At 36.0% G+C, this 22,087-nt stretch overlaps 1 protein-coding gene across 10 annotated transcripts in view; it reads left to right on the top strand.

The window, feature by feature from the left end:
• Window positions 1-22,087, top strand: part of Cntn4 (contactin 4) — a 905,834-nt gene that overhangs the window by 593,247 nt on the left and 290,500 nt on the right. For all 10 annotated transcript variants that reach the window (XM_074044274.1, XM_074044268.1, XM_074044270.1 and 7 more), the window contains 2 exons: window positions 3,663-3,789; window positions 11,569-11,744. In XM_074044274.1, the coding sequence (XP_073900375.1) occupies window positions 3,663-3,789; window positions 11,569-11,744 (303 nt within the window). The remainder of the gene's footprint in view (window positions 1-3,662; window positions 3,790-11,568; window positions 11,745-22,087) is intronic.

Genomic DNA, 22,087 nt, shown 5'->3' on the forward strand with positions numbered 1-22,087 from the left:
ATTAGAGGGCTTCAGGATTCAGGATTGTATAGGGGAAGGACAAAGCAAGGGGCAGGAAGTATGCATGGTTAAACAGGCTTGATCTGGGTGATCATTGTCTCAGAACGGGTTGGTAGGGGCTGTGGCTCCAAAGAAATCTTTATCACTTGAGTGGGCCATTTGGCTTAAGGGGGCAGTCTTGTTTCTCTTCATAGGGTAATTTCTACCTCTTAGGAGAGTTGTTCCATTATGGGGTGATCTGCCTGACAAGCCCCCTCTTCTTGGAATCTTGAAAATATCTTAGTTACTCATATCTTGATGTCTTCAGTCTTGAAGGAGGATGAGAGAGGATAGGAAAATTGCAGGGCTAGTCAACCTTGTGTTGCATTAACAAACACTCCTTAACTGATAAACGTATCTATGTGCAGAGCTGAGCAGGAATCTGATGGAGAGCTTTAGGAAGTAGAGAATTAGCATCTTTAGTTTTTAGTGTATAAAAGAATCACGTAGAGAGTTGGGTTCAAGGACAGATTTGAGGATGCCAGATGCCTCAGGTGCGTTCTTCTGCCTGGAGTTTAGTGAAACAAGCATGACTTGATTAGAATGCAGGTAGTCTACAATCTAACTTTTTACTTGAGACGTATTAAACTATTAAGCTTTCTGTCATTTGCTGGAATATTCCTTTAGATTGAGAGTCTATCATTCTTCTAGCTACATATAACAATTTACTATGATAAAGTTAACGGTGAAATTTAGCTTCTAGGCTTTTAAAATGGCAATAACACAGTTTTGTGCATGTGCCTGGCTTTCTTGAAAATCACTTGGTGGGTAGAACACTTAAAGCACACTTAATGATGCCTTCTAAGAACACCTCTCTCTGGTCACTGTTTCACTCAGGCAGACACCTCAAGCTGCCTCAAAATATTGATAATCCTAAAATGAAGGTTTAAAAGCTAGTATATCTGTTTTCTACACCTGGACAGCTAAAAATCTCTAAAATCTCTCCCTCCATTTTTGTGAAACCAAACAACTCATGCATGAAAGTCTGTGGATTTCCTTAGAAGAGAACTAAAATACCATTCCTTTTATGCTAATGTTAATTTCCAGGCAGTGAGCTTGGTTAACCAAGAGAAAATAAAAACTTTAGATGGAATGTGTTATTTATAGCAAATGCAAAGCATCATTATTATCAATTCTTGTTACAAAATACACAGAAAAAAATATCCTTTTTGTTATTTAAATATGGCATGGCCACAATGAGAAATAGTACAGATGTTAATACACAGCCTCTCAGCTGCATCCTGGGTAATCATTATTATGTTTTATTCTTATTTGGAATTACTAGTAATAAACTATATATTTCTGTATGAAATTCAAATCATGGAGCACCAATGAATTGAGATGATTGATATTATATATACACACATAATTTTGGAAATGGGGACAACAATATAAATATTTCTTAGAGAAAATCTACCAAACATGCTACTATGTTAGTGATCTTGATGAACAGAACATTTTTCATTTAACTAGATGTGCCAAAAAATGTACTTACTTCTTCACAGTTAGAATGAGCTAATCCTCTAAATATCTAAATTCTGAAATACATGGTTTTAGTCCACCAGAATTTTAGAAATGCATGCTTGTAATCAGTTAATCTGTATGTTTTTTGTCTTCTTTGATGAATTCTTTTTTCTTTGTTTAAGTCTCCCATTGACTCAGGATTTCATATATGGATTCAGGAGAAACGATGGTAGTAGTGATATACTGACATCTTTGAATGCACATGTGTGTTTATGAAAAACTATTTATTTTACTTTCCCATTTTTAACTGATGTAGAATGACTGGCCTAGTCTAATCCCATTATTTTATAGGTGAGAAAAATGAGGCATAGAGAGACTAGGTGATTTTTCAGAGGTTCTAGACTTAGTGGTTGACCTGAGACAGAAATCCTCATCCTGTTTGTTACACCAAAGTCATGGGCTATCCCCACTTCTCTGTAATAGAATAGAATTGTGTTCAGTTATCTTGTGTCCCTAACTTTTCTTCTGTCCCAACTTTGACATGAAGGTTTTTGTTTGTCTTTTTAAGACTGAGTTAAAAGCCTTAAAAGAAAGCGTCTTGCCAGATTTACCTAGATCCCTAAACAAATTTGATACATTTTCTTCTGTCCCAACTCACCTGAATGAATTCAGTTTCATTACCTATCAACAAAAGGCCAGTTATGAGGGTTTTCCAGGATGGCAGCTATACACCCTTTAAAATAATCATGTCTCAGGGGAAAATGGCCTGTCATCAGTAGATTGACAATCCTTATCACTTTCCAAATTTGCCACTAATGTTTCTATTTCAAAACTCATAAAGCAGTGCCTAAGTAAGCTCATTGAATTCATTAAAAAGTGAAAAAAAGTTACTTTCAAATAGAACAAATCCTTATTGACCACCATCTATATATATGCCACTGTACTTGGTACCACAGAAGACAGAAAAATGAGTAAGGTACAGCCATCCTCTCAATGAGCTTACAATCCAAAGAAGAGAAAAGTCCAAATAAACTTGATAGAAAAAGAAAAAAGCCTGTGAGGAGACACAATTGCAAAAACACGTGATTAAAGGTCTAGAAAAACCTTTTTGAGGAATAAAAGTTTTCCTTTTTTCGAATGTGAATTTGAAGTATGAATATCACTTTTACAGGCATGGCTGATGAGATGCATTTTAAACAATATTTATATGTGCACACTCTAAGACTATATGTGCTCTACACTGCTACTTTTTTGTGTGGATTATTGCTGTCTTTGAATATTGTTACTATTCTGTGATATCATCACAGTCATGCATGTCATTCCTCTTGGGTACATAGCTCGTTGCCATTGCTGCTTCATCATTAGTGGACTCAATGCTCTGAACTGTTAGGGACAACTTTAGGTATGCTTGAATCATATGTGCTACCAGCCATGTGGTATTGATGCAAAGTAGATCATGCATGCATTCTTAATGGGTTGAGAAAACAAAGAAATTTTGCTACAGATGATTTGAGAGTCAGGACTGCAGATGTCCTTCATTTGCCTACATAGTCATTTTAAGGCCAGAATATGGACATTTTAAGCCATCTATAAAACATATAATTTTAAGCCATAATATGTCATTTTAAGCCCTAATAGGTAATATATGATATAAAAGCCATTTTAAATGGCACTATAGATCCAATTTAGCAATATAGAGTTGTTTTTTGCTATTAGCATGTTCAAAAAAATCATCATTGTATTTTTCATTACAGAGCACAAAAAATGTTAACTTTATGACAGTACACAGCCTTCCAATATGACAGCAGCACAAAAGGGATGTAAGAGGTGCAAAGCACAAAGCGTGAGCAAAGTAACAGGGTGGGTTAAGGACAAATGGAACAGTAAGACAGGGGACAGAAGGGGAGGTAGCAGGCAGTCTGTGTCTGGAAGAGTTTAGTAAAAGTGATCAAAAGGAAATAACAGAGCCCATGTCTTTACTTCATAGTAATCCACTCAAAGTTAGCCTTCAATGGGAAATTTCTTACCAAAGCCAAAACTGAATGTGCATCTTTATATATTTTTTTTGTTTCTTTTATTTTCATTGTGGTGTTATTGCCTGTAGCTGTTCCTATTTGTAAGATGTTCTTCATTTTGGACATTTTCTCTTCTTGTTTCAGATGACTATACACTTCATGGCCCAATTTTTATTCAAGAACCAAGTAATGTAATGTTCCCTTTGGATTCTGAGGAGAAAAAAGTGAAGCTCAGTTGTGAAGTTAAAGGGAATCCAAAGCCTCATATCAGGTTTGTTGAATGAAAGTCAGGTGCTTCCATGCATATGGTGGATATTATTAAAATCAGCAAGAACTTATAGTGTGCTGTTAGTAGAAAGAGCTTTGAGAAAGTCATCATAGGCTATCCTGAGGAGTCTGACTAGATGCTTGTTTCATGAAAAAGTACCCAACTTCTGTTGTTTTGCAGTACAAGGAGTTAAATACTCTGAGTGACCCATCCTTTGAGAACCTCAACAATTTCTAATAACATTTTTAATTTAAAAAACGCCATTTTGAAATGTATCAGTTACCTGGTAGGAAAGTAGGAAATACTCAGGACTAAAAGTAAGTGGCTTTAGAACCCAGCAAAGTAGGCTAAACATTAAAGGAAGCCATCCCCTTCCTTGACAAACTATGTGATCTGAGCTTTGGTTTTTGCAGCCTCACAATGAGTAGAGTTGTAAAACAAAGCTTAGAATCAACAGGAGAGTTTAAAAAGAAACACTTCCCAGAATAGATGAGGGAGCCAAGAGAACATCCCTAGAGCAACTGTGAACAAGAAATAAGCTTGCCTTCCCAAAGGATTGTAAAGCACAGGTAATCACTTAGTTCAAACCTTGAGTCTGAGTGGTTTTCATAGCAAATGAGATGTGGCTAAAAAGAGAATTACTAAACCGCAAGGCAGGTCTCAAAAAATCACTCAAAGGCAGCATAAAGAGACAAAGAGAAGCAAAATAGGAGGGAAAGAGGGAGAGGAAGAGAAAGTCAGAGTCAAATCATAGTTCTAGAAGGAAAAGCAAGAAGAAATGAAGCAGAAACACTATTAAAAGAGAAGGATTTTCCAACACTGATTAAAACTTGCAAGCTACAGGTTTACTAAGCCCAGTGAATTTTAAGTAGTATAAATAAAAAGAAGCCTCATTTAGAAGAGAGGAGAGAGCAGAACATGAAATCCAGAAGACTGGGCTGACAAGTGGTACAGGTGGTAGACTGCCTGCCTAAAAAGCTTGAGGCTCTAAGTTCAAGCCCCAGTACCACCAAAACCAAAAAGGATTATGAAGTCAAAAAGTTGATCATAAAAATGTTATAATTAGGATTTCTTTTTAATCATGTACTCCCTGATTTGATCCTTATATGTTGTATACATGTATAAAATTATTATACTATACCCTGTAAATATGCATACTTTTATTAGAAATTTAAGAAAAAGAACAAAATAAATGTCTTCAGGCAGATGGAAATTGATGTCTGGCTATGGCAGACTCTCACTAAAGAATATTCTAAAAGGCATACTTGAGGGAGAATAAAAATGATCACAGACAGAAGGCCTGAAATACAAGAATAAAGTAAATGCAGTGAATAAGTAAAGTAGTAAATACTAGTTCCACATAAAAATTGATTCTGCTAAATAAGAATTTCACTGTCTTGTGAAAATCAAAACAGGAAAAAGTAAAATTCATGACAGTCATAGAAATAAATTGAAAAGAGATATACTGGACAATGACTTACCCATGTGGTTAAAAAAATAAAATAAAGTTGAGCATGTACTTTGCGGCATACAAAAAAATCAATTCCCAGTGGATAGAGACCTAAATGGGACATTTAAAACATTTTTAAAAGAAAGCAGGCATACATATTTATGACTTTGGAGGAAGAAAAGATTTCTTAAATATGACAGAAAAAGCACAAATCATAAAAGAAAATATTTAACTTCATTACTATTGAGAAATTCTGTTCAATGGAATATATTAAAATAAGCACAAGTGCAAGCTGCAGATGGGGGAAGATATTTTCAGTATATTTATCATTGGTAAAGAATGAATACCCAGAATATATGCAAGAATTCCCACAATTCAAAATGTAAAAAACAGGTAACCAGTAGAAACATTAGCTAAGCACTTGAACAGGTCCTCTAAGAAAATGAAAAGCAAATATTCCAGTAAACATACTAAAAGTTTATCAATCTCATTCATGGGAAGAAATAGACAATTAAAAGTAAAATGGTAAAGTCTTTCTTGCTTACCAGATTGATTTCAGTGTTTTGGTGACAATGTGAGGAAATAAAACCCCTGAGTGTTGGTTGTAGGAATGTAGATTGGTAAAGCCAGGGGTGATGGCGTGCAGCCACTGGAAAATTAAAGATGCACACACTACATGATCTAGGAGGTGAGAGTTCGTAACACATCTAGAAACTGGCATAACCTGGGATGTTGAAGTGGGATAACCCCATCAGTAGTGAAAATGAGTAAATTATGTTTGTAGGTAATTCATGAATGAATTATAGGAAAACGAATTTGAGGAAACAAGTCACAGTAGGACACACAAGTATATGACTCCATATTTATGAACTTCAAAAGCAGGTAAAATGGAGAGGTTGCTTAAGAGTTAGAGGAGGCAAAATTTTACCTTTGTCTTCTTTCAGTTTTCAGCTGGGCCTGAGAATTAGATTGACATAAAAGCCAAGGACAGTGGCTTACACCTATAATCCTAACTACTTGGGAGGCTGAGATCTGGAGAATCCCAGTTCAAGGCCAGACCCTGCAAAAAAGTTTGTGAGACCCCATCTCAACAGAAAAAAGCTGGGTGTGGTGGCAGGTGTCTGTCATCACAGCTATGGTGGCAAGTGGTGTGTAAGATAGGAGAATCACATCCTGGCCTGCCTAAGCAAAAAGTAAGACCCTATCTCTGAAAAAACCAGAGCAAAAAAGAATGGAGGTGTGATAGAGCATCTCCCAGCAATGCAAAGTCTTGAGTTCAAATACCAGTACCATCAAAAAATATTTTTTAGCTAAATAAATAAATCGACACAAAACAGCCCAACAAAGAAAAAACTATACAAATTTATGTAATACAAGTTTTACAATGAAGACTCAAATATGCAATAGTCATTGAACACTAACATAAAGAATTGGACAAAGAGTAATGAATTGTAAGAAAGTAAATTGTGTGGGCGGTGAAAATATTTTAACCAGGTCTGCACAGAGTTTTCTCTGTCTCAACTTTCTGTTAAAGAATATTCCTTTCTTTCTAGTGTAGGGAAAGACATCTTTCACATAGGAATGTCACCTGCTTTTTAGAAAATAAATAAAACCTAAGAACCTCTGGTGCCTGCTGCTCCTTAAGTGCCTGTCACCTAGATAGCTCCAGAGCCGCATCCTTTCGAGTGACATGTTCTGAACTCCTTCGAAGAAAACTATCAAGCATGATTAAAAAAAATCACTGGAAACATTGTAGAATGAAAAAGCCAAAATCAAAGATTAAGATTAACCATTGAGAGGGGTAATCCGAGTAGATACAAGAGATTTCAATGGTAATAATAACATTTCTTTTCTTAGATTTTGGTCTTCACTGTCTCATGATTTTTTTATTGTTATATATTTCTTATAAATATTTTTGCCTCTATTCAAATTTAATGATTAAAAAATTGGGACCAAGGACTAATAAATAACAGAATGTAAAAAAAATTCCCCCCAAAATATGCAATATGTCATAGGATAAGAGAGAGTGGTGTCATGAAGAGGGATTCACAGGAACTCAGATAGGTAGTTTTTTTGGTTTCGAAGTTTTGGCTTTATAGCTGGTGCTGGGGATTGAACCCAGGGCCTCACATATGCTAAACAAGCACTCTACCACTGAGCTAGAGCCTCAGCCTAGTAATTTATAAATACGCAGAGAACAAGGGCATTCCATAAAAGTTCAAGGATAGTGATATGAACTGCAGTTTATGTTATTGTATAATGTAATTTATGTACTCCTTCATCCATACAGTCATTCATCAAACATATCATTATTCATTCATCAATTCACACCAGTATTATTCAAACTGTGAATTCCAAGGTACATGGAGTTGGCCCAAGGACTATGTGGGTGAAGAACAGCAGTCTCTATCCGATATCCAACCTTAGCAGCTTGATCTCCTTGGACTGGGGTGTATGTTAAGAAAAATACGTCATTTGAGAAAAGCACTTAAACCTTTACATTAAGTGACTATAATATCTCAGGTACCACCTAGGTTTGAAGTATTCAAATATTGTATCCTACTAGTGTGATTGCTTGCAGACTACCTACATATAGAAGTAGCTATAGTACTATGACATGAATGTGGGTAAAGGTTGCCCATGTGTTAGGGCACCCCACAAGAAATAAAAGTCTAATTTGAAATGAGGAGGGTTGATGTCTGTGAAGGTTTCACAGAAAATGAAATGTTTTAACTCTTTCTGAAGGGCCAAATGGTCTCCTGGATCAGGAAAGAAGAAAACAAAACAAAAACAACTCCAACTGGAATGAATGTGTAATTAGAGTAGACGTGTAACTTATCATCCAAACAGGACACTTTGGATACAGAAAGACAACTGTTCATAGTAACTCTAAGACAACAGCTGCAAACCCAGCACTTCCCCAAGAAAACCAGAATGCACAACTATTCTGTGTACAATACAGTAAACTCAAGGCTAAAGCTATGATTTTAAAATGCATTAGACAGTAAAAACAAATTCAAGAGGCAAAGGTTCCAAGATACATAAGTGATGAGTTAACTGATCCTAGTTTGAGTACATAGTCAAGTGTAAGATCAGATGTCAGCCATAAATGAAATCAAATTTTGCAGCAAAATTTGGCAAGTAACTGCTTTGTTTTTCCTCATACCATGACCTTTAATTAACATCGCTTTTGTAACATTGTGTTTTTAGATATAGGAGCTTGCCTTGTTATTTAAAACAAGCTGTGGAACAGAAACCTATTATATTTTTTAAGATTGCCAGGAAAAGCTGAGAAAGAGCTTTTAATCAAATGCACTAGCAAGGCTTGCAGTGTAGTTTGTTTGCCTTTATACCTTTGGCAGTTTCCCTGTGACATAATAGCAAATTGGTACCTGAGAGCTTAAAAACTCCCTCTTACTGAAGCAGAGAGCAAGAGAAAGAATGGAGAGACCAGGTATTTCAATACCTTGCCAGCTGAACTTTTTCATTCTTGGACTTGACTCTCACAGGGAAGAACAAATAGAAGACATTCCAAAGTGAGCTCTCCATGGGACTCTTCTGCACCAGGTTTTTCTCTGGGACAGCCTAACTGACCTCTTTTCTTTGTGTTTATTCTCTCAACTGAGCCTTTTCCTTTCATTGTTTCTTGTCCCTCAATTTTGAAAGGATTGACCTAGACCCAGAAAAACTTACGTTTTGACTCGTGCCAACTTCCCTAAGGACAGATGACATTACTTATTTCACTCAGCATCCATTTCCAGGCAGAAGAAACCTTCAAGTACTTGGTTGGAGTACTTTTGCTGTGAAGTTTGTATTACATGGAGTTTACAGAGAACACATTGTAAATCAGAAAGGCCCTGCCCCTCCCTTAGTGCCAAATTCAAAGAGTTAACACAAAAAGACGGGTTTATGGATAGCTTTCCAACAATGTCTGCCAAGTTGTACCTTGCACAGCTTCACAGTGGTAGTGTTTGGTTGTGTACAGCCCTTCTCTCTGGAGAGAGTTGTGTCATGGTTCCCCAGGTAACTCAGAAATAAGCTTACAAGACACCAATTTGTCTTGCTCCCTGGAAAAATCTCTTATTTGCTCCAAATAATCATTGTTTCTGTATTACCAATACTTAAAAGATCCCTCCAACATTGAAAACAAATTGTGAATTTTTCAAGTGTTTCTCTATACAACGCGATATGGAATTGCAGTGAAATCCGCATTCAGTAGCAATGAACACTGGCTGCATTGCTATAAAACTTTGAATCGTGGTTTGTAATAGAGACCCAACTGCATTTCTCAGAAAGCACTTTATTTTCTAAATAATCCCTTTGCCTTTGCTGTTTATATGTAAAAGTAGGCTTTAAAGTAGATTAACTGACTATCCACACAGCATTTTGGTAAAGATGACAAGTATAGACAAACCCACAGTGGTGTTATTTTCCCACAAACACTCTTCTGAAAAGACTCACATGGTCCCATTCCCAAAATCCACACTCTGCTTGCAGCTCACATTATATTGCAATTTCCTCTTCAAATTCTTAGATTTGTCATATTAAATTGCTCTACTATCATTTGAAGTGAGAGTCATGGCTGAGACGTGATCAGCTGACTAAAAACAAATGTCTAGGGCTAGCAGTCAGTTCTAGAGATTCACGTGCATATAGCATGCCAGAATATCACTGGCTGTTCTCTTTATTGCTTATTACTTTCTTGTCTGTGTCAGAGCACACAGAGAATTACTGTTGGACGTAAAAACATCGTCAGTTTCTAATACCCAACTTCTTAAAAACAAACACACAAAGAGCTATGTCCTATTTTGTGCTTTCTAACCCACTTTTCCTACCCCTCCTATTTCTGGATTTTTTCATTTCGAAGACATAGATGTGAATAAATTTATGCTGCTGTGCCGTGGTGTGCTACAATGCTTCATAAATTACATATTCTTGAAACTCAAACATCTAGCAAATAAATAAAATTTGGGGTCAATTAAATTCAACAAGAGTTATTGAGCACAGTAAGGGTCAAGACCTACATGGATAAAGTGAGAATCAAAAGTGATTTAAGCAAACTATCTACACTGAAGACAGGATTCTTGCATAAATGAACAAGGAGATTTCTATAGGAGATCCAATGAAGCTTTGGTTAATTTTGACTAGGAATATCAGGGAAGACATCATGGGAAGAGGTGTCCTTTAAGATTTATCTTGAAGTACAATAGAAGACTTAACAGAAGATTTATTTCTCTAGCTGGGATTACAGATGTATACCACCACACCTCACCTCATTCTTTACTCCTTTTTTGATTTGGATCAATTTCCTTTGTGGTGCAGTGTTTCCTGTTTTTTTTTTTTTCTTTTCTTTTCTTTGATCTCCCAACATGATTGCTTCTGTGACACTCTTAATAATTTATAGACTCCAACTATGCTATTTTCGTTACCTGATACTCTGTAGGATTTGTGGGGTTGAGGGTAAAATATAAGATAGTCATTGAATTATATTACTTTAAAAGTTCCTAAGTATTCAAATGACTTCTTGGAAGGTGATTTGATTAAGATAAATTCTCACCCTTTGGAATGTTATTGAGTATAAAAACAAAATTACAGATCTTCTTACCAAACCGTAGCTGTTGATATGTGTGAGTCCCATTAAAACCAATTTATTGGGTTAATTGCTATATTGAGATGCATAAGTGATCTAAGAAAATAAAGAGAAGGACAGCAAAACACTCTTCCTGTCAGCTACCTAATGGCCTGATTTGCAGTTTACTGAGGCAGTTGATTGATGTTTTGAGTGCCAGTGGCTAAAGCAATCTTCAAAGTGATCCATGGCTAAGACATGCTTGGTCCCCAAAGCAGCTCTAGATCAACAGTGTTCTCTGCTCTGCAGTCAGCCACTTCAGTCCTATTAAGGACCAAATCAAAGTAATTCTGTTGCAGTTTCACCAAATATTCAGCAATCTACCCCAAAGTGGTGTATTCTGCCATCTATAAAGACCTATTTGTAAAATGACTGCAAACTAGAAAAGGAAGTTTTACTGAAGAGCCCTATTTGAAGAAAGTTGCACAAGGTGCTATCGGAAATCTGCCCCCCTACAAAAAGTGAAGTGTTTGTAGCATCCTAAGTAGTCATAAAACAGGTGTTAACATCTTATTATCATTGTTTACTTTACAGGGCATACTTTCTCCATAAGCATTCTAAGGACAGTTTTAAATATTTTTACCATGCTTTAGAAAGGTCACAAATGATAGTTCATGCTATTCATAGTTTTTATATATTTTAGAGGATTAAAAATATTGATTAAGATGACAAGGCTTTATCTACTGGCATTTTTATACTATAGGTGGAAGTTAAATGGAACAGATGTTGACATTGGTATGGATTTCCGCTACAGTGTTGTTGAAGGCAGCTTGTTGATCAATAACCCCAATAAAACCCAAGATGCTGGAATGTACCAGTGCATAGCAACAAACTCCTTTGGAACAATTGTTAGCAGAGAAGCAAAGCTTCAGTTTGCTTGTAAGTAGCAATTATATCACACTGCAAATGTTACTTTGTGTTTTTATACTATTGTACCAATAAGCCTTTGAAACAGTTACTTTGAAAAGCCAAGTAGATTTTAATTTGTTATATGATCTTCTTTACTATTTTTTTATATTTGGAAAATATCTTATTTGAGTGGGAAGATTTATGTTCTACTTTCATAAGAATTGAGATAGTTTGTATGATAATTTGGTTACATGATGCTTTATACACACGAAAACTCACACACACATATAAATTTACACATGCATAAATTCATGTATACAACAAGCTACATGAAGTAGAATAAGTATTTTAAAAAGCAATTCAACTTCCAGTAACCTAGTATTTCATAAATGTACTTTAGCCATAAAGCTCAGACATGAAAAAAACCTCAGCAGTCAATTAATCCTATAATTCTCCACTTTTTATTTCATAGAGTAGAAAAAAACCTACAATAATAAAAAGTAGAGATAAAGTGCTACTCAATTTTTGTATTTTCAGTTTAGAATATTGAACAACAAATCACCACCTTTTAAGACCACTACTTAATGGAAAGAGGAATTTAGAAATGACAAGTTTAAAATAAAATCCAAGGGCAAGAAGAATGAATACACATTTGAGTATAGACACCTTTGAAGATGGATGTTCAGCCACATTTTTGAGGGTTTTTATATTTACATATGATTATATATTTCCTGGTGGAAATCCCAACTCACATAGCAGTGCAGTGCACTGATGTCAATGGTTTCATAACTGCTAGGTCTGTTGTCAGTAATGTTGTAGAAATATTCTCATTAACAAAATCCTCTCCAGGAGCATGATCTCAAATACACCTAATATCTAGTGCTTGATCTATTATGATATTTGATGGCATTTTTATTAGTTGAGAAATGAACTTTCTAGGAATGTGAATATATGGGATTTCTTGATCATTTATTTTGCAATTGTCTCCTGAGATGCTTTTCTAAATATTCTTAGGTATGCAAAATAATAGAAGGGTAATACATCTGATTAAGTGCAATAGAACAAAAGTGCTTGCTGCTCTTGGTTTAATACAAGCTAATATTTATGCTTAGTTTTAGTAATGACAAATTAATCTTACTAGACTCATTTTAAAAAACAACCATAGAATCATGGATGCTCAGAGTAGAAAAAAATCTCACTACTCAGTAAATCATTTTTTGATTCATTTGATTAATATAGCAAATATTTAAGAATAGGAATAACAGAACTCAGAAATGGATATATCATTACCAAACTTTCATTTTCCTAGCCTACATTTAAAAAAAACAAATTACCAATACTCATGATTATCCTTTTGTAAAAATTCAGGCATTTTTGCTATCAAATCAAAAAGACAGAATCTCATATTCAAGACCAGTTATTTAAATAGAAGTTTAGCCTAAGGAAATGCTCCCCTACCCATTTTGTGGTGATCTGGCCTGATGACCAGTATTTGAAATCCACCTTGCTTATCACAAATAATTGGTGACTTCCTCCACACACCCCACCAAAATCCTTCGTGGATAAATCATTCCATTTAAAAAATTCTATTGATGGGGAGTCCATTTGTTCACTGTAAATCAACCCTGCACACAGTAGACAGTTCTTGTTCAAAACAACAACAAAAACACATCCCTTCTTACAAATTATATATATATATACACAAATAAGTGTATATATACTTCTGTCACTTTCACCTCTAATTCTGTATTACTTTATGATACTGGTTAGGCTTCATATAGATGAAAATATCTCTTCTTCCATAATTCTTTTTTTCCTTCAAGTGCTTAACCCACAGCCACCTTCTTCACAACACACTCATCTTGTCTTAACTCGTCTATTAAGTTCTGACCTTATAAAATGTACACAAGTCCATACATTTCCCTTGACCTTTGCAGAGGTCAAGGAACAGTAGCTTTCCATGATGTGAACTTATTTTTCAATTAATGCAGCTGAAAATATTGTTCATTTTTCAAAAGCCCCAGTCTCATGTCTTGACCTTATTTTGAACATAAACTCATGAGCAATCTGAAAACTGATTTTTCCTCAGTTTCATATTTACCCCTTTTAAATTTATCTTCTACATACTACTAACACTTTGTTCCATCACATTTGAAGTTATTTAAAATGTTTTTTTTTTACACTTAACATGTTGTTTGTCCCCCTGTGTGAGCAGAGAAATTTGGTAAGTGTGTCTTTATTTAAGTATGAAACAGCATGCCAGTAGAGAACTTCCACAGAGGTGCAATCAAATCTTTACATCAGTATGTTTGCAATACAAATTTAGCCAACTATTCTATAATTGGACCCCAATTCCTCCTACTTGTCCTTAAAGTAATGAGAATCTTTGCTAAAATCAAGACGTACAGCTTCCTCAACATCCAATACTGCTTGGTCTCTCTACATTATCAAGCTCTTCTTTAACCATTTGTCATAGAAACAGCCAACATTTCAAAAATGTAAATTAGATTATTCCACTTTCCTGTGTTATGCCTTCTACTGCACTTAGAATAAATCTCAAATTCATTACCATGGTCTCATTTTAATTTCTCAAAATTGACAAAGTGTTTTTTGCACCAGGAACTTGATACTTTGGTTTCCTCTGCCTGGTTCATTTTCTCCTGCTCTTTTCCATGACTGAATTTTTATAATGATCAATTCCCAACCCATGTAACCTCCTACGAGAGTTTCAAGATCTCCCTAGCTAACGTAACAAGAAATTACTATCTTCTCTTCTTTCCTCTACCTACATTCCTCCAGACCTCCACTTGTACATACAAACATCCTCTATTTCATTTACAAAGATTTAATAAAACCTGAAATGGTTTTGTATATTTTTCTCATTTATTATCTGACTCGCTAATAGAATTTGAGTTCTAAAAAAACTGAGACTCTAGTCCTTTCGGCTATCTCCAGAGTCTGTAGCAGTTTATTTGTTTGAATAAAGGAAGTCCTGTATGAATAAAGGAAGCCCATTCTGAAATACCACAAAAATATTTTCAAAGTGAACCTGAGGATGATACATTTTTCATTTGCTGGAGTTCAATTTCTTGATCATCAATCTGTATTTTCTAGGTTTTTCCTTCCCTTTTTAAATTAAAAAAAATTGGAAGATGTAGCTATTACCTGTATTGCAAAATCCTTTTCAATTGGGTAGAAGAAAATGTTTTTCTTGGGCAGGAGGTGTGGCTCAAGCAGTAGAGGTTCTGCCTAGCAAGTACTAAGCCCTGAGTTCAAACCCCAGTACTGCCAAAAAAAAAGGAAAATGTTTTTCTTCAGTAAGTGAGCAAAAGTAAAATCACCATTACTAATTTCTTTTACCCCAATCCCATTCATAATCATTAAATAATCAGTGTTGCTTTTTTTATGTGATTGGAATTTGAACTCAGGGCTTTGAACTTGCAAAACAAGCACTGTACCACTTGAACCACACTCCTAGTCCCAATGTTGCTTTTTGACCACACTTACTACAGTAGACTAAGTAAGTGAGACTATTTCTTCATCTTTAATATTGTGATTTTTATGGTTAAAAGGGACTTTAAATATTTCCTGGCCTGTATCATTTTAAAAGTGAAACTGAACGTGGGAATAACTGAATTACTCATTGTTGTTACCCAGTTAATAAGTTGCAGAGCCAAGGAAATCCAGCCTGCAGCTCCTAATTTGCTGTGGTCTGGCTCCTTTATGGTTTAGACCTGCCTTAATTCATAAGAAAGCATCCTTTCCCTTTATATAACATTTCATAATTTTTAAATCTTATTTACACACTTTATGTAATTTTACCTATAAGAGAGTCTTCGAGGGTAAGCATGATTCCTGTGTTATGGATTGACAATGTGTTTGTGCTACTTTTATTGGCAGAATTTGGTAATGTTTTATAATAGCATTTAGTAATTTAAATTGAATTAATTGACATAGGCAATTAATCACTAGAGGTGATGACTCTAAGAATCTGTCCTTCCTCCATTTATTTTTCATCCAGTGTCTAGAATAGAAACTCTTCTTTGATTAAACAGACACAGCATAATTTTAAGTCCCTCTTAATGAGGTGTGGATGCTTTCATGAGCATTTGTGATTGTAATGCAATTTGGAGCACATTTTGTTTTTGAGTCCCCCTGCCCTATCAAGCCACCAGCAATCACTTCCCTGGCTGCCACTTAGCCAGCTGCATTCCTCTTCTATCCTTTAGCCCTTCTGTTTCACCTAGGGCTACAAAACATGATTGACTAATTTTCCCAGTGTCTGGCACTTAGTAAATTCACAGTAATAGCTGTTGAATGAATGAAGAAAGACGAATTAGATGTTAAAACATCACACATGCTAAATGAATCACTGAATTCAAGGACTTTGTAATGGTTCTTTAGAGTGTGGTGGGGGGGAGCACAAGCCTTTCTACTTTAAAGTTGTATGGGAAACACTTGACATTTTAATTCCAGATATTCATATATGTTCAGGTGGGAGGCCTTAGACTACATTAAGAAGACAGTCATGTGTGCAATGTACCAAATGTGCTATCTATCACAGGTCATTTGTATCCTGGAAAATTGGCCTGAGACTATGCCCAGCCTCAATGATATATTTAGGAATGCCTTTCCTTTCAACTTCACCATGCCTCTCCAGCGCTCATCCACTCCATCTTCTCTATTATCCAGGAAGAAATCCAAGTGGGATAGTCTTTTAATTTTTCCACAGATAACAGAATCAGAAGATAAGTTTGAGAGCGGAGGGGATTTCAGTTAATTATTTCCACAGGGTAATGACAGAGATGCTCCAGAGGCTGTATCTATACAAAATGAAGTGGACCAATGATGGCCTCATCACCCAAGCGGCCTGCTTCCCCACTAGCATCCCAGGCCAAATCTGCTTGAGAATCCTTACGCTTTCACTCAGCCCAGCAAGTTTTCTCTGATATGTTGGTATGGATGAAAAAAAAAATTCATAAGGGTTTACTCAATGTTAGAGTGCTTCCCTAGCACTCCCTGGGTTCTATTTTTAGCACCCCTAAAAAAAAACAAACACAGAAATAAATTCTAATACACACCTCTACACTCACAGAATCTATAAATAGTTATTTCATTAAAGGTTGGCACTGTGGAGTTGAGAAGCTGAGGTACTATATTGACTGTGTTTAGATGGAATGGAAGGTTGGTTGCCCCACCTCATTTGGTGTGTCCCATAATGTCTGGAGCACTCAGTTGTTTCAGCATGCTGGGCAATAGCCACAGCTTCCACACCATACAGCATATGCAAAATCTCAAAATAGTTCCTAGCACAAGAAGTTATGCAATAACTACTCTATTTTCCTTTCTTTGTTCTCTTCCTTTCCCCTCTTTCCTTCCCTGTCCTATCTCCTTGAAATAAGAATAACAGCCATTTTTGAGTGCTTAGGATTAGTTGGTAAGATCACAAGTCCTGGAGACAGATTTCCTTGGTGTTAAGTCAGTTCCACCTGTATGTCTGTGCCTGTGACTTTGAACAATGGACTTCTTAGTGCTTCAGTTCCTTTACCCATAAAATGAAGGTTAACTACTATACAGTCTTTGCTGTAAGCATTAATTAATATTTGAAAAACTTCTAAATCTTTTTTAGCAAAGAGTAAGGCTTTAATGAATGTTAGATATTATTATAATTTTTATTACTCTTGATAGATTTTATGCTAAACATTTTTGAAGCACTGTCCCATATAGTTCTCAACATAACCCAAGGAAGTATAGTTTTTTTATTGTGTTATGGATGAAGGACTCCAGGATTAGTGAAATGAAATAAGTTTCACCAAGATTGCCAGAGTGGGAAAAGGGAGCAGCCCAGGAACCTGGTCACCTCACTCCTGATCGGGTGCCGGTTATGTGGCATTTTAAGCACATACTTCACCCTGGACCACTTAACACTACACTCTTCTAGTGGAATTTATATTCAAACCATAGATTTAGTTGGCTGATAAAATTGTTTACTTGGTAGATACAGACTTTAATTTTTCATTGCATTTACAACCTTTGGTATGATACATCCATCAAGATTTTTTGTTGTTTTTAATTTTTGGTTATAAATGTTCTTAATATCATTATATTGTTGGTTTTACTATTAATACATAAAAGAATAATTTTGTATATATAATTATGCATATATTTGTGACTAATTTTAATATAATTGGTTTCAGGTTTTATAATGAGAGTAATTAATAACAATATTTCTGCTCTAAAAGTTAAGATGCAAATTTCCAATTTATTCCAAGTGGGCTGTAAAACATTCTGAATATTGATATTTTATGGTAAATAACTGTGGGTTGGTAAACTGTTTTTTCCCTAAGCAATAAATGGCATATTATTATAAGTTTCTTACTCCCATATCATTCCTCCCCCACATGTAAAAAAAGATGCACTTTAAATATATATTATTATGAAGAGCTTCCAAGAGAATAATCTAATAAATTTGGATCTTAGCTTTTCTAACTGATTGCTTCATAAACATCGTTTAGGGCCTTCTTTTGGAAGTTCAGCTGTGAGATAACAGTTCAGATCTGCACAACAAAAGACAAGCTATTCATCATCCCAGGTTGAGAATGACTATAATTCATATCTAAGTACCTCCCATTGCTCATGGTAAAAATAGCTCATTTAACAAAATCCAGTTACTTGCTGCTCTAGGGAGCCTGGCATTGTCTTGGCCAGGGGCACTGTGAAGTTATTCTGGAGGATGCAGTGTATGACACCTATGTTTTTTTTTACTTATCTCTGTTAATACCTGTCTTAAGGTGGGAAAGGAAACTTAACTAACTTTCATACCCTTCATATCTCCATCCTGCCCTGTGTTCAGGGAATAAAAGAAGAAAATTGTAAAAATAGAGGTGATAAGTAAAAGCAGTCCAGTACTAAAGCTGTTCCATTTGGGGCCTTCCTATAACCTCATACAATGTATCTATAAGAGTAAAGTAATTCAGAGTGGGGATGTAGCTCAATGGCAGAGCTCTTTGCCTAGCATGTGCAAAACCCTGGGTGCCATTCCCAGCACTGCAAGCAACAGTAACAAACGAGTAAGAGTAAAGTAATTCAATGAACCAATCCATTCCAAGGTTAATTTCAATTAGCTTTATCCAAGTGTCAGCCAACTGTTTTTAATAGTGGAAATATCAAATGAGTACACAGCAACTGCTTAGATAGTGTCATTGAAAAAGTTCTTTCTGGGATGATGGAGTGGTTTAAGTGATAGAGTGCCTGCCTAACAAGTGTGAGGCCCTGAGTACAAACTCCTGTGCTACCAAAAAAGAAAGAAAGAAAGAAAGAAAGTAAGAAAGGATTCTTTCTTGGGGCTGCTTCATAGGCCACCTCTGAGTTCTCCTTAACTAAGCCATGATGTCAACTACAAAGTTGATAGTGGTAGTTACAGCCATGATAATAGAAAAAACACTAACTTGAGAATGCTGTATGGTATTTCCATTGGGGATTTTGGCAACCTGGTTGTTGATCCCTGATCATTGCTTCTACTTATTATAATTTTCAAATGTTGATTGTTTTTAATATTTGTTAATGAGCTTATACTGCATAGCCAAAGAGTGAGATGTGCAATCAATCAGAACAATAGCTGAGTTTTTGGTAGCTGGCCAAACCCATGGCTGGCTTGACTGATTTTTAATTAGGAAAACTGTTTAAACAGGAAAACTTTTGTTTCTGAGCAATGAAATGTTAATAGACAACTATTTGGATAAATAATTTGTGAATATTTAGATCAATTGAAACTTGGGGAACATTTGGATGTCAAAACTGAAAACATTTATCAATGAAGACTCTTTTGATCTTTAAAGAATGAGTAAATTTTTCTCATTTGACTAGTTAGAAAAATTCAAATGAAAACTTGCTGAGTTTCTGTAATAATGCTTTTAGTAGATAGTTTCTGACACGGAGTTTAGTACTACAAAAACTTTAATGGTGACAGTGGTGCCTGTTGAAAGTTTCATACTACAGACTTTTAAGAACTATTACTAGTTTATTTTAACTATTAGTTTAATGAGTATATCTCCCTTCAGTCTTCCTACAGTTGGATCAAGTGATAGAAAATAGTAGTTTGTGATTACGATAATCATTGAAGTATAGAGATTTTTGAAAATTCAGGAGCATTGTAAAAATGCAACATATATGAAAATTGACTATCAAGCTGAAGTAGGGGTCCAAACAAGCTTGATCAGACAGATCTTTAAAAAAAAAAAAACCACTGAGGTTAAAATTAATAACTTCTATTATAATAAGAAATAAAGTTACTAAAATATTTTGTTCATTGTGCACTAATAATTTAGTCAGCAAATTTAAATAATTTTAATTACTTTTCAAGTTTCAATTTTAGACACTAGTTTTTATCAAGAGTCCCATTTGGGGGAAAGGGGACATTTCCCCTTTCTCCCATTTACTGAATGGGAGAAAATGTCAAATTCACTTGTATTTGGTCAATATCCATTCTTCAGTTTTCATTTGAGAGGCTACTGTCCTGCAGATCATGCTGTACTCATTTATGGTTAACCTAAAATCTAAGTGACCATCTGAACTATGTTGGATGGGTGACTCCTGTAGACATGTTTATTGTCCCTCTGAAATTCATGTTGCATTCCCAACTCACAATGTGGTGGTATTAGGATACAGGGCCTTGGGTGGTGATTAATTCATGAGAACAGAGCCCTCAAAAATGGGGTTAACATCCTCATAAAAGAAATCCCTGCATGGCAGCTAGAGGGAGGAAGCAGAAATCATGCTTCCTAAAGTAAAATCTTGGAGAGACACTGGAGATACACCTTACAGGAAAAACCACTGAGAAGAGGCAAAACTTTGACCCCTCCACACCTCTAGCCTGTGCATAGCATCTCCACTTCATGTTAAATGGAGAAACCAGGAAGGCTCCCATGCCACAGCCAGATGACAGTGCCCAGACAGCTTGGGAAGACGTGGACCACAAGGTGAGCTAAGCGGCACTCAGTACTTCCACAGACAATCCTGGGCCAGATCAGCATAGCCTCCTGGACAGACCGACCCCCACCCAGGGAAAAAAGAAAAAAAAACTGAATAATAAGCAATAACAACAAAAAAGACATGTAGCAAAGAGGGTGGGGCGCCCTGAGCACTGAAGAGGGGGGAGGGGAAATCCCTCACAACAAGCCGGCCGGAGAAAGCAGGAAGGTGGCACACATCCAGCAACCAGGAGCAGGAAAGCTTGTAAAAGTGGTGGTGGGAGGAAAACTCCACAGGAGAGGGTGGAAGACCCACACTTCCCATGTGAGCTGTAAACAAATATGCCAGCCAGCAGGAGCAGCAGCACACACCCAGCAACCAGGAGCAGGAAAGCTTGTGAGAGTGGCTGTGGGAGGAAAGCTCCACAGGAGAGGGGGGAAGGCCCACTTCCCATATGAACTGTAAACAAACACACAGGCCTGAGAAAGCTGGTGCAGTGTCACCTCCCCCAGTGTGCTTGGAAAGGGGAAAGCTTGTAGCAGTGGCTCGCACACGGAAGAACTCTGAGTAAACATAGCCTGCAGGGCCAGGTGAGTGTTAAGCTCACCCCTGAGATCTGCATAAATAACACCTCCAGCAACAGCAGGCTGACAGCAGCAGGCAGGCAAGCCACAGCTTCAGATAGCCATTCACAGAACAGTCTCCAGACTCTTTTTTTTTTCTCCCTACCTTTCATGAGACAACAACCAAACTACACCTGCATGCTGAAAAACTTACTGAAATTGTATTGCATTTGAATGTGGGACACTTTGTGGGGTTTTCGTTGTTTTGTGTTGTTTTGTTTTAGTTTTTTTCCCCTTTGATGACACAATGACAGAACTACTTCTGAGACACAATCTGCAGAATTGGAGGCTGTGGAACTAACACCAAAATTATTAAGATTGAAACTTTATAGCATTTGAACATGGAGATTTTTTTCATTTATTTTTTATTTTCTTCAATCCTGTCTCTGTCTCTCTAATGCCTGTTCAGCTTACTCTTGATTAGTACACCATCTCTCCCTATTTATATCTTCGAAACTTATTTTTGTTTGTTTATTTGTTTTGTTTTTCTACTTGTTTATTTACTTGTTTTTCCCTTTTTCTTTAACTTCTTTGCTTTCCATCTCCTCTCACCCTTCCATTCTAAATATCACCATTGTTATTATTACAAGCTAGAAAATACTTAATTGCATACAGTACAGGGACAATAACAACACCAAGGGCAATGATGGGAAGACAGAAAAAACAGGGAAACCAATTTCTCCATGGCAAAAAATTAGTACAGGAACCAGTGGGAAATGAAGAAAACAGATACTCGGATCCAGACTCCAACAAAATGAAGATAAACTATGCCAAAGAACC

This window comes from Castor canadensis, chromosome 10 (genome assembly GCF_047511655.1).
Source record: "Castor canadensis chromosome 10, mCasCan1.hap1v2, whole genome shotgun sequence".
NCBI classification, from domain to species: Eukaryota; Metazoa; Chordata; class Mammalia; order Rodentia; family Castoridae; genus Castor; species Castor canadensis.